Genomic DNA, 14,487 nt, shown 5'->3' with positions numbered 1-14,487 from the left:
TATTACAGACCTTTCTCCCTGCAATAACTGCTATATAGGTATACAGCAGAGATGCTTGTTGTATGTCTGTAAATTAAGAGAAGTTCCAGTATTACAAATTAACACCAAAATAGTGAACTGTGTTAGCTTTTAGTAAATGAGGTGAAGATTAGGTATGTGAACAGCTTATCAGATAGTTTGAGATTTCCTTCTAATCCATGATGTCTGCATTTTAACTGTTTTGTTTGTTTCTTTTAACCTGCTAGCTACAAACTGCTTGTAAGAAAATTCAGTTAAGTTTTTCTTCTGGTTAAGGAAATAGTGACAAAGAGCTGTTGTCATTTTGAGCTTAATTTTTAAAGGGAGTGAAGGTAGAATAAGCCTGGATATGATTATAGATTTCTGATCCTTTTTGTATATTAAGCAATGTCAAAACATTGTAACAGTCTACTTCTATTTAATTTGAGCTAAATTAATATCATCTTCTTTCTTGATGACCAGGATAACAATTTTAACAGTAAAGTTTCTGGAAATTTTGACAACCTGTTTCTTATTCTCAGTATTACAGTGCATTCCAAATGTATCGCTCTGAGTATGTTGTAATGCATCTGGGTTTGTGCCTCTGAACTGTGTTCTTATTTAAATTACCATATAAATAGGAGCAGGATTGGACCGTTATGAGAGTTTTGGATGAAGCAGGGAGGAATACTAAAGAAGAAATAGACACCACAATTTCCAAATAGGCAGCATGTTCGTGACAGATGTCTTCCTCTCCATATGTCTGTTGGGTGGAGAAATCTATTTTTTTTTTTTCCTTCCATGTTTATAGAGGTATTGTCACCAAACATCTGTTTGTGATCTGAAAACTATTAACATTTAGATTTTCTCAGTGCTTTGTAGTATTACGATTATCTGTGATTGTTGAAATAATGTACCTAATATGATTGTTTCTTAATCATGGCAGGGTTGACTGATGAATTGGACAGCTATATGTATCAGACAGTAGGACACCATGCCATTGACCTGTATGCTGAGGCATTGGATTTGCCACTCTATCGTGGTTTCATAAAGGGTACCAGTGTAAATACTGGAAGAGTGTATACCACATGTCAGGAAGATGAGGTTGAAGACCTTTACGACCTTTTGAAACTTGTTAAGGTATGCCGAATGAAAAGTATGAAATACTTGGAGACTATTATATTGCTTAACTCATTTATGAATTTAAGTAAATTATCCACTTGGGTATTTAAGTAAAGCTTGGAGAAGAAATTTGAACACTTTTACAAGTTTTATTTCTATTCCTTTGTTCTTCCTGGCACTGTAAATATGTGGCATAACTTTATTCCTTTTCCCACAGTGTAAATCAGATTTATTAATCCCCATTTCAAGCCCAAACCTTGTTCCTATTTAATAAAAATACCTGTAACAGGTGCTTGGCATATACTACAAAAAACATAATTGTAAAAATTATCTATAAATAAAATGTTTATGTAGTTTCATATTTGAAATAATGCATTGCTTGATTACAGGAGTGAGAGATCTTAATGCATTGCTTGATTACAGGAATGAGAGGTTTTGTGCATTTATCAGTGTATGCAAAGTAATGTCAAGACATTTCCATTTGTGTACACTTATGCTCTGTAAACCAGAATCTGTTGTTTGTATGTTGCAGATCATTCACAAAGTATTACAGAATATTTTACAATGATAATTTTGATTCTGGTGGTGCTGTAACTATATTATAATATATAATAGTAATAACATGTATCAATCCTTTTTAGCTAGAAAACCATTTAAAGGAAGATAATGATCTTATTCCCTAAAACACGTGAAATTTAATTGTTATTTTCCAAAATGTTTCATGTGGTACTTTATTTTACACCAGACTTAAATCAGATCTTATTGAAATAAATAAAAACCTCCCATTGAGTCCAGAGGTTTTACACAAATTTTGAGTGAACATACTATGTCTGTTCCAGTTAATTGTGTTAATGACTGCAGCGCACAGTACTGAAACAATACCATTTTCAGAAAATCATATTAATGGCTATATAAAAAAAATAAATACACTTTTAATTTTATTGATCAAACTGGTAGACTACTTTCTGAAATTTCAACTAAAGGCATTTGTAGTCTTCAATTCAGATATTGATTGTTTTCTAGCCACCTTTCCTCCATTTAAATGAGAACTGAGATTCGTGAACCTAAAAGCTTCAGGGTTATTCTTTGTTCAGTTTAAAAAAAATGAACTTTCAGATAAGACCTAAGAATGTGGTTTGAGTGCAGAGTGCTTCCTGAACCATGATGGAGTCAAATGTTACATCTTCTAAACATTTTTGGTAGGGAAATCATGTTCCTCTAAAATAACATCAAGATCATACACCTGTGTTGGAGTTTGAGGCTATTAAACAGGAGAACAGTGCATTTAGGCTGTACAGCCTCAACTTGCACCAGGGAGAGTTTAGGTTGAATGTTAGAATAAATATGTTCACCAAAAGGGTTGTCAGGCATTGGAACAGGCTGCCCAAGGAAGTGGTTGAGTCACAGTCCCTGGAGGTGTTTAAAAGATGTGTGGATGTGGTGCTTAGGGAAATGATTTAGTGGTGGTTTTCGCAATGTTTGGTTTGCAGTCGGGCTTGATGATCTTAAAGGTCTTTTCCAACCTAAGTGATCATACTCTATGATCATACTCTAAAGTGCTTCATGGAGATTTCAAATGGAATTTGCATATCATGCAGTGCAGAAATTGAAAGAGATTATTTAAATTATTTTTGAACCATGATAGTATTGGAAATTAGAAGGACTAGTACATGCCGTCTCTTAAAGCTGCATGCTAACAGCTTTCTGCCTCTGGGTAAGATAATAAATTTCTGATCACTTTAATTAAAAATGGGCAGATTAGTGGCAATTAAGATGATACTTCCTTACAATTCTTGCTGTCTTTGGAGAAATGGATGCCTGAGATAAATTAATACTAATGTTAAATCTTGACAATTTCTGCTTTGGAAGTTCGTACATGGTAATTATAACTATTGTTGAAAGAGATGTTATCAAGTTGTCTGCAACTAAATAACTATTTATTTCCTGTATAGAAATAATAACTCCACTATATGATATTTTATAGACATAAATATTAACAATATACTGCCTTTATGTTAGAATTTGGATAACCACGCCTTTACAGTCAAACCTGTCTATGAAATCCTGTTTCAAAAGCTTCAGTAGAAGTCTTGCATATTCGGATGAATAATTGCAAAATTATCAGGGGGGTGTAAACTACAGGAACTGTAAGTCTTTGGTGTTTTAAGAAAAAGACATTAAAATTCTTCTTTCGTGTGTTAACAGTAACCATGAAAACATTCTTTTATTTTTTTTTCACATTTATTTATAACTGCAGTTTTGTAGCTAGACTATGTAAGTCTTACTCATTGAGGATTGTTTTTTTTTTCCCCAGACGTTAATAGTTTTAAACAGAGAGCTCAATTTGAATTCTGCTGAAGGAAGGGGAGGAATTCTGTGGAGGCTGTGGAAGCCTTGTCAAAACACATCCTTGAGTGGATGTAGTTTCAAAACACTGGTCAAACCAACATAGCTCTGTTTTTCTGTCAAATGGTTTGGGCCCAAGAATACAGGAAAGGTGTGTCCAGATCAAAATCACATAGTGTGATTTACTTTCAGTTTGTAAAGATCACTTGTATTGCGAGTATTTGTTTAGTAAAAAACTGAAAGAAAACACATTTGAAAAACCAGTATGAATTCAAAAGTATTTGATGTTTTTTCAAAACAATGTTATCAGAACAAGATTTCTAAGAAGTTACATACTCCCCAGCAGTGCTGGGAAACTCAGGACACCAGTCCTGTTCTATCTAGTTCATGGGACTCAGCAAGTGCTATTGACTGCCAATGACTGCAAACCTGCTAATTTTATTGTCACAAACCCAGGTGCTTGATAGATGTGAAGGAAATTCATATTTACTTTTTAGTTGCCTAATGCCCTGTTTTAGATTCTGTATTCAATATATATTGTGAAACATATCAGAGTACTTATATGATGTCTGAAGCTATCTTGCTATACAGTCCTCACCTGATAGTAAAATATTCACTTTATGAGACATGTGAATCCTAAACTCTAAGAAATAATTTAATCTCTTTTCCATGTTACTGAATAGAGGTTGCCAATGCTCTTGTTTGTCTGTGTTTATCACTTTGCGTCTTGGAGCTTTTTCCAGGAAAGCACGGAAGCACTAGAGTTTCTTAGTTATCTGAGTTATCCTTCAGGGTTTTATCATGGCGCTGTCTTTGAAACCAGGAAATGTGTGGGAAAACTGTTTTCTTCCCGTTACTGGTAGGAAAAGCTGGAGCATGGAGGCACTTTTGTGAAACTTTCCTACAACATCATGCTCATTATAGGCATATTTAACTGCTTTCTCTCTTTTTCAATGTAATGATGATTTTGTCCAGATAATACATGTTTGGTTGAAGCAAGTACATGCAGAAGTGCTGTTAGGTGGGTTGAATGGTGCATTGTTTTCTGTATCTCATGGAACTACAGCTAAACTTTTGTTTTGGGCGGTGGTTGTAGCAGCTTCCAGACTGCAAATCAGTGCAAGGTAATTTTTTGCAGTTCTGGATTTCATTAGACAGTGCTGTCCTCTTCCAGTTTTTTTGCCTTACCTCCTCTGCTCTGTGACGGCTCTGGCTTTATGTAGCAAGTTTCCACTTCTGCAATAATTTGTAGAATTTTTGAGCTTGGTAAAAGTGTTTTTTACTTCTAGCTGTTGTTTTCATAGTTTTCAGTAACACTTTACAGTACTTGAGATTTTTGAAATTAGTATTTAAAATTTTTATTCTATTTATAGTTTCTTTGTAATATTTGCCTGTGTCTATTAGAAAGTGTGCAGGTTGGTTTTCAGTGCATTTTCACTCTTAACATGTTATTATTTTTGTCAGAGTTCTTTTTGTGGTGTACTTTGTGGGTTCAGAACCTATAAGCTTACAAAAAAGCAAACACTACACTTGAAAGAAGTTTAATATATTGGATCTCATGCCTGAAATGGTATTGATTATGATATCATCCACTGATTATCAGCTGAAAAAGAAGAATTTATCTTGGATATATTGGATGTATGAAGCATTTTAATAATAATGGTCTTTGCTTGTGTCACTTTCATTTTATCTGTAACATGGAAGGGGAAAGAAAGAAAATTTATTTAATAATGTATTTAATAATAAATGTGTATTTAATAATTAATGTATTTAACAGTTATTTTTTAAGGACAGGATCATGATTTTTTAAATGGACCCAGACTGATGTTTACCGAAGACAGGAATTATTCCTGTCCGAGAGTTGAAAGTTGCAATAGCTGTGTAATTTTGCATGTTATTTAAGAAAATACTTTATCTTGGACAAAGTACTTTGTTTGTGCAGGTTCAGGTGGAATAGAGGTAACCTGGGTCCTATCATTATTCAGTGAAGCTCCCTAAGACTTGGAATTCTCCAGTAAACAGTTAGTCAAGGTTTGAGATGAATGAATGAAATACAGGCTTGTTTTGTGGCCTTTGTATAGGGAATGATTCCCTCACAGAACATAAAGCTTTCAGTTTCCCATTATTGACAATACTGTTCCATGCTGAGGCAACAGTATTCCTTTTGCCCTTCTCTAGAATGTAGCTGCTGTGGCCAATGGGTAAAATGAGTTCTTGGCTTCAGTCTGATGTCTTTCTGTGGCTTGTGTACAGCCAAATGTCTAGATGCTCCTATCAGGAAAAATATGAGAGTAGGTGTAATGTTGTATTCAACTGCAGGCATTGCTTCACTGTTATAAAATGTGTTTAAAAGAGACAATAAAGTATTTAGAAATAGTAATTTGGCTTTTAGATGTCCATTTTAATCAGCTCTTGGTAGTCCCTGTGACTTCGGTGGTGATATCTACATGATAAAGACTAATTGTGTACTCTTAAATCATACCAATAAGAATTGTTAGTTTTTGTTAGGAATCTTAAAGATCTGAATATTATTAGTTATGGAATGTTTATTGACTTCTAGAATCCGTAATTTGAGGACCTCAGCGTGCTGTTCACCAAACTATTTTTACTGTTCATAAATCCGGAAAAAGTAGGTAGCTTCCTTCTCTTACTGATGAAATTCAAAGAAGTGTGGAGAACAATTTTGTTTTAGTTATCATTTCCCACATTTTCAGCCTAAGAAAATCTGATATTTTCCCTATTACAATTTGAATAATTTGTAGAAGTACAGACTAGTTCCTCAAAGGTGTGTTTTTCAAGACTTTTGAAAAAGGTTAAATTATAAGAAGAGGTATTTTCTCTTTATGCTGAATTTCCAAATTAATCACTCCTTATTTTTTTCTGCTATATTTTAAGATTATTGCAAATCAAGAATAATGTGCCCTTGATATTTTAATAGATTAATTTAATATATAATTCAGCAATTGAAACAGAATTTATGTACAGCAAGGGAAATTATAACATCAGTATTGAAAAAACATCCTAAAAAATCTTCAGTGCCCAGTTAGAGAGAACAGTGATAGAGAAAACAATGGAATTTACTTTTTGGGCCCTCTCTTACTCATGTTGATTAGATGAACATTTGGAGACCATATCTATTAACACATTTCTTTTTGTCTTTAGGCATGAAAGTTAAATGTGAACTTTTAGAAATTGTATGAAATGGCTAGCTACACAGACAAATAATTAAGTGTGCTTCTTCATGAAGTAAGATTTATTTTTTTTTTGAGACAAAATATTTGCTGAGGTTTTTAATGTGTCATAGACTAAGTTCCTCTACCTTTTGTAATGATTGGACTTTTATCTGTGAGAATTTGAATTGTCCCTTTGCAGTCATCACATTATTTTTTTCTTCTTCTTCTTGTTATTTTTTCTTTTAATTAATTCTGGAGTGAAGCTCCATAGCTTCCTCCAGCTAGGGGATGACTATTGTCATCAGCAGTGAACAAGAGTGTGAATTAAAGGAAGAGAGGAAGAAGTAATTGCATAGTTGGCAGTGCTTTAAGCAGTGTAAAAATAATTATGTATCTTGTTCCATTCACAAGACAGGGTTTGTTTAGGTTTTTGTTTTGTTTTGTTTTTAGTTTGAATTTAAAAAGGAGACGGGAACAAGGAAATTTTTTAGTCAACAGGATGCCTGTAATTCTCCATGTCTCATCTGAACTGTTCAGGAAGGGTCAATTTTTTTTTTTTCAGAAGGGGATCTTGAGCAACATCTTTGAGGTAGTTTCTTACCGTGAGAAATGTTGAGCTTTATGTAAACAAAAAAAGTCACTATATTTCTCCCTGTTAGGTGTGTGGAGTTGTTTTCACTCACTCTGAGTCTTGTTGTGTTAATAGTGAATAAGCAGAGACAGTCAGGCTGGTGGTGAAAGATGGTAAGCAAGCCCGAGGGCTTGTTCTGGTCAGCTTTAAATCTCTGATTGCCAGGTTTTCCTAATTTCCCATTTCCAGGGCATCTCTAGTGTGACCTTGCCTGCTGAATATGATGTTCTGGGTTGCAAGATTCTCACATGCGTTTGGAAATGGGCAGCCAGGCATTGTTTACAGGATGCCAAATGAACCGTGCACTCACAGCAAGTTTGATAAACACACATTTCCTCCTTTTATCAGTGAGATTGCAGAATGTGAAGTATGAGTTTCCAGTTTTACTCATTCCCTTCAAGCCTTTTCCTGTTTAAAAGCTGAATCTTACTAATTGGATGATGATACATCCTTAGATTTTGTTTTACTTTTTTGTTATTGTTGTTTTGAATTCTACTTACTGGTCATTGACACTGTATTTCAGTGCCTACCTTGACCAGGTTTGGCAGACTTTCAGATAAAAGCTTTCCAGTTGTTCAGCACAGGAAAGGTTCATCCCTATCAATGTAGAGTGAATGCTAATTAACAGTAATGACTTCTAATCACTTTGCTTTTATCCTCCTTTAGGAGCACTGCTATTATCCAATGTAGTTAAGTGAAATGCTTGTATATGAATCAACAATGCTGTATTTCTTCTCAAAGCTATTGCTCATAATCAAGCTTTGAATAAATTACGATAGTAAAATTGGTTTTAATGTGCTGTATTGCATGGGGAGAAAGGAACTTCAAATATCTTGTTAAATATCTTGAATATTTAGAGAGTTACCTATTAACATTTTGGCATTCAGTATTGTAGTTAAATGGAAAAATACATTAAAATGTTTAAGCCAATTTTGTAAGTGTTATCAAAACTTTTTTCATGGCTTGAATTTTATTTAAGTGACATGCAGAGACTACACAGCTTCAGTAACAGCCCTATTTGGATCCATTTGCACATCTCTAGGAATGAAATACATTTCTGAGTTAAAATGCAGTTGAGTTTTACATAGAACAAACATGTATCTTAACTTGAGAACTTCACCGGCTTTAGCCTAGACTCATGATACATTTCTTTTATTAGTACTGTGTATCTAACAAACTGTTAGTTTTGTTTACATGCATGCAACCTGCCTGCAATCATATACGCTTCAAAAGAAGTATCAAAGCAATACTATTGAAATTTTATTAATACCTGCAGACAATAAAATAATTTGAAACAGTATTCTAGCAAAACTAGACTGTTAGAAACAATACTAATAAAATAATGAGCTAAACAGATTACTAGACTTGTGTGCTCAGCAATTTTAAAATAATCCTGGTTTGGAAACAGAATTACGCTAAAGACAGAATATATGCAAATTTGAAATTTAGTTAATGTTTCCACTTAACATTGCATATACAGGACCTGTTTGGAGGCCAAAGATGGCAAAACCTGGATGAAACCCATGTGTGACATGCACATTAGTTTTTTGTTTTATTGATTTTTTTTTTAACAAGTTGCTTGAAGCAATTACTTCAATCAGTTAGAAGGAATTCCAGGTCTCAGTGTCTATGAAGAAACTGGGGTCTTTCTTGGTAAATGTATTTGTGTTGTTTGATTTTGCAATTTAAAAAAAATATTGAATTTTCATTTTCCGTTGCTGTTCCCTTTCATGTGGTCCCTCTGCCTTTGCATGCTCAGAGACACAATTCCTCCACAGTTACCATCACAGATCTTATGCAGGTCGGTGTGAGTGACTATCCACAGGCACTGTCTGTGTTTTTGTTTTTGTTTTGTTAATTTATTTTCATAGCTGTAGACAGTTTTGTGGTAGATATTTTGTTTGCCCGAGCATCTTCCATGTTAAAACTTATTCTTTGGTTTATTGTGAAGTTATTGCCTAACTTAATTTGAAAGTACCTTCCATGTAGCCTTTCCTCTTTAAATATGAATTTGAGTCAATGTTCATAAAAGTATTGTTTTTTACTGTAGTACTGTAAAACATGCTGCTTGTGGGTTTTGCCACCAGAGTGTGCAGAAAGATCAAATCCTTTCTTCTCTACAGTTTCATTTAAGTAGATGGTACTATCCGTATCTTATTTCAGTGCTTTGGCTTCTTACTTGGCATCTTCATCATGCTTTCTAAGGATAAAAATGAAAAATATAAAAAATGAATTATCTTATTCTGTACTGAAGTAACCGTCTGCTTTATATTATTTACACTTCTCATTAGGCAGAGGAAATATATGTTTTATAATTTATTAGTGTTTAATGAAATGTAATTGGGGTTAGTTCTAATAAAATACAATCAAGGACAGATGAGCTTTCATGCAAACGAACAGTAGAACATTTATCAAATTTGTCATCATAAATATCTTTATCTCTGAAGCTCATGCTTTGTGTAAAAATAATTTTGCTTTCTTACACAAAAACTAAGTTATTTAAGCTGACTTACTTAACACTGCTCCCCTTTGATATGAATGTCATACCTACAGCAATGGGATGGCTACATTATTTTCAATGGGACACTTACTGTTTCTGATCAGTATATTTAAAGGCGCTTCTTCTGGAAAGGTTGGGATTTCATTTGGTTTGTATTGCACCAACGTTAACATTTTCAAAATAGAAATGGTTGATTTGTAACTGTCATTATGAAAAGGAATAAAACAGGACTGGCCTTCTACACAGTAAAAGGACTGTACAGTGTGGAGATACTCTTTCTGTTTATAAATTCTGTCTGTGGAAGAATTGCATAATAGTCATCGCTCATTTTCATATTGATTATGAGTGGGATTCCAGTAATAGGTTGCTGTTTGCAAAGGATAAGGCTCTGCAATGATTAGTTACGTTTTCCATGTAAAGAACTACAAAGGAAAATGCCAAATGTGTGCACTGCAGCATTCCTGCCAGCCTGACAGTCTGTTTCGTGAACTTTTTTTTTTTCAGTCCATTTTCCTTCAGAAATACAGCTACAGTCTTTTTGCCTTATTATTGTTTTAGGTTTAGTGCATTTGCATGCTCTCCTAACTCCGGATTCTTTCTTTAGTTAGTTATTTATTTTCCTGACAGTCTTCTGTTCTTTAGCCCTGTCATCATTGTAACTCTTGATAACTGATACAACAGTGCCCTCTGTAGTTTCTCCCTACATGATTACTGCCTACAGCTAGTTTGGAACGTTCAGGTAAAGAACAGGATGTTTAGACTTATTTTTAGCTCAAACAAAAGCCCTTTTTTGCTTAAGGAAACATTTTGATTGTTCACTGACGGTTTTACATGCAAGAAAGAGAACAAAGGAGACTATTCTGAGGCATCTTTTAGGTTTATAAGCTCTCTTGTCATTATCTAGTGAAAATCTGAAATTTTATCAGGCATTCACGGCAATCATTAAAACTAGATGGGATTTTCTGAGTTATGTAGGCTTTCCTAAAGTTTTTGTTTGAAGTGGTGCTTCAAAACAAAATAGTTTAAAACTTGCTTCCCTTGTGTTTGCTGCTTCTCCTAAACTAGGTCCTGCATGATCTGCCAAGGACTAAAGACATGGTCACCAGCAGAACACCTAAGCTTTATTAATGACGTTGTTTTAATTCACACAGTGACTGAAGTAATTGTTGTTCATTAGCATTGATTCGTCTCCAAAACTCATTTACAATTTAGATTTCTCTTTTACCTCATTATAGCTTAATATGCAAATAACATTTTGTTCTGTGTTTTCTCCATAACTTGCAGGACAGATTCAGTATTGAACACACATGTTCCCCACATTCATGTATATGCACATTCACACTCATATGCTGCCATTTAAATATTATAAACTACAGTAAAAAAGCATGACCTTTTAAAAAATAAATGCTTTAACTACAATTAGTTTCTTCTGTAACAGCATCATAAAAGTCACTCAGTGAAAAGTTAAATGGTTTTATTTTATGATGGGGAGTGTTAATGTATGTGTAGAACACACTCTTAATGCACTTCTATGAAATTAAAATCATAAGTCATTGCAGTAAATTATAGTTAATGATGTAACCATTGATGGCTATTCAAAACATTCCTGTATCTCTAATGATTTATGTAAAACACATGACTGCCCACATGCCTTAGTTTGTTTGGAACAGCAGATAAACGCACCAGCTTTCTACTCCTGAAGACTATTTTTTCTTTGTAATAAGTGATAAGAATTTTGATGGAGTAAATAGTACATCACAAACCATTCCTTGCAGTGTTTGAGATCTAGCAATGATGAAGACTAAATTAAGAGGTGAGATGCTTCAGAAATGTAGTGTGCAGAAGCTTTTTGTCTGCCTGTTTATCTCTAGGCTCTAGCCATATGATATCTTTACTTTTCACCATGAGATTTTATGTGCTGAAATGTTGCTAGCAGAACGTGTACTGGCTAATCCAGAAAATACCCCTTATTTACTGAACCATTGACTAAAATGATTACAGAAGTTAGAAAGGTGACCCATGCTTTTTAAGTAAAGTAACTACTCTACTAGCAAAAAAAGCAATGTTAAATTTGGTCATTATGACTTCACTCTAAATTTAACTGAAACTCTGAATCAAGATTGCTTTGGTGCATAATTATTGCTAATCTTAAATATTGGGCTTTTTTTGTTTCATTTATTTAATGAGCTTCTTCATTCATGCAGTAAGACAAGTGTTATTTTTTTCTACAATCTGGCCAAACCATGAATTGTTAAAATTTTTAAAGTGATCTTGAGCGTTTACTTCATGAAGAAAGGGCAGAAATTGAGTACTAGAAAAAAGAGGCGATATAAATTTCTACTTTAAAGTTAATATCTACTTTAGATATTTTAATCTTTCCAATGGAACTTCATCACAGTTCACTCTCTTTAGACAAATATGTCATTCAGATCAATGGGAATTTTGCTTAGAAAATGAATTATTAATTAAAATAATACTTTAATGATGAAAACAGATGCAGGTGATTTGTTGTAAGTGTGATCTGGTTGGCAATGAGATAAGGATTTAATTTTAAACTGCAGCCTTTTAGAAAGATAAGATACTGTGTATTTGGAAAAATAATAAGGTGTATTTTCTTGCAATGAAACTAGCAAATTAAGATTCAACGTAATTAAAATAGTGATATATGTAGATTAAATTGTTGGCGATGCTGAATTGCAGCTTTTCTGTCCACTAAGAGCTGGCAGAGAACTGACAGAGCAGCCACTGCAGATGCTTATAGGAATTGTCCTGTTTAGTCCACGTACTTTTCTTTCTAGTCAAAATGCCAGTGAAGATTTTACCTCATCCTACAATCATTACCTCCCTCCAAAATACCACAGTTCTTTTGATCTAGTTGGATTATGTGATTTCTGTCTGAAATATTTAGTTAAGGAGAATACATGTTTAAGGTATATCTCTAGTTGAAAATGCTTCTTTTCAAATAACTTAGTTGAATGTGATCACTAAATAATTTTCAAATATCCTTTCATAAAATCTGAGCCGTTGCAGGATAGTTAAGGGTATTTCTGAAGGTCATCTTAATTTTTATTTCCAGTATTTCTTTGACTCCTAAATACCAAAAGATGTGGAGACTGAATGTTTGAAATGCTTTTTATATAGAAAATATCTACTCCAATTTACTTGGTTAACAGTTGCCTACACTGTAACACTGTAACTGTTTTAAGAAGAAAAATAAATATTGCAGTCTAAAACGGGACATTATTTGACATAACAACAGGATATACTGAGTTTTCTCACTGGAGACATTTGTGAGAATTTTAGTTTATGACCCCTGGTTGGTCTTTATGATTAAATCTAAGTTTTAAGACCTCCTTTTTTTAGGATATTCTTTTAAATTAAGACATTTTTCTTCTGTTTTTAAGACATTCTTTCTGTGGAACTTGATTGCATGAGTGAGAATCTTTGACAGCGTAATAGTTTTAAAGAAAAAAATTAGTTCTTAGGTTTTACTTGGATACTTGGTGGCCTGTCTGTTTTTATATCTATAGGAAGTATAGATAATATTCTCAGAATGGCTGTGAAGTGCTAGTAGATACTGAGGAGTTAGGGACTAAGAACAAATGAACACCCTTCTTTGATGTATTTTCTTACGGACTTGTTTGTTCTACATTTCTTAGTCTTTTCTTTGTTGTCTGCTGTGTTTTCCGCAGCCGCCATTTTTTCTTCTGTTGTTCTACCTACACAGCAACTTGATAAGCTGTACTGCATAATATACTTGAGGTTTTTTGGCCTTTTTTTTTTTTTTTTTGTTATGTACTTCTGGTATACAGAATAGCGATACCATTGTATTTCAGGAAGGCAGAGTTTATTACAGAATATGTCATCCAATTAGGTGTATTAAGCTACCTGACTTAGCTTTGTTTTCTTGGCTTTCTTCAGCTTCTGTGCTCCGTGGACAATGTACCAGCACAACGAAAGGATTAATGTGCACAGATACATAATATTTTGTAGAACTTCAGTTTAGCCTGTAAAGTTTGTGATTTTAGAGAGCTAGATATCTGTTGGTTTATAATTGCTGGGATTCATTTATTAGCCTTGTCATATAGTTATGTTTAATTCTGCTACAATTTGTTTTGTAAGATCCAGTAATGCTTCTTTCTTTCATGTTCCTTAACTTTCTTTAGACCTCTACAGATTGCCAATAATTTTGCTAGTTTTGTGCTATAATAACCCTTTTTGCCACCTTTAGGATTATCCTTACCTTTTGGAGACCACTCCCGTGTTCTTAGGGAAAGTCTGTCAGTCATTATTTATTACCCACTTGTCATTGTGACCTATTCATTGCTTACATCACCATTCTCAAAAGTGTTGCTTTACAGAAATGGTGAACAGTGCTTTAAAGGAAGGATCAATAAATGCTTTCAAAGGAAGATTTACCCTGAGACTTCACTCTTCTTTTTAATACTAAATCTGTGCTATTACTTATGAGATAGTTTTAATATTTTGACATCAAGTACCCTGTTTCTGAAAATGGAAAAATGCTATAGCAATGACTAACTTCTGTGGAACAGCATGACTTCTGTTCTTAAGTTGCATAACATCTAATTTTCCAATTTTCGACACTTAGTGGCTTTCCTTGAATGCTTATCTTTTGGGCTGAAAATATACCATTTCATTCCCTAAGAAAAAGTGATAAATCATTTATAGCTGGAAAAAAAGAAAAAATTCTACTTCTC

General features: G+C 33.6%; 1 protein-coding gene across 10 annotated transcripts in view; it reads left to right on the top strand.

Annotated features, from left to right (window-relative positions):
- Positions 1 to 14,487, top strand: part of DPH6 (diphthamine biosynthesis 6) — a 206,280-nt gene that overhangs the window by 5,842 nt on the left and 185,951 nt on the right. For all 10 annotated transcript variants that reach the window (XR_010472932.1, XR_010472931.1, XM_065064188.1 and 7 more), the window contains exon 3: positions 944 to 1,137. Coding sequence is in view for 8 of the 10 variants with exons in the window: in XM_065064188.1 (XP_064920260.1) it covers positions 944 to 1,137 (194 nt within the window). In the remaining 2 variants the exon portion in view is untranslated. The remainder of the gene's footprint in view (positions 1 to 943; positions 1,138 to 14,487) is intronic.

The sequence above is a fragment of the Columba livia genome, chromosome 5 (assembly GCF_036013475.1).
Source record: "Columba livia isolate bColLiv1 breed racing homer chromosome 5, bColLiv1.pat.W.v2, whole genome shotgun sequence".
Taxonomy (NCBI): Eukaryota; Metazoa; Chordata; class Aves; order Columbiformes; family Columbidae; genus Columba; species Columba livia.
The sequence above is the reverse complement of the archived record's forward strand: the minus strand, read 5'-3'. Positions and strand labels throughout refer to the sequence as shown.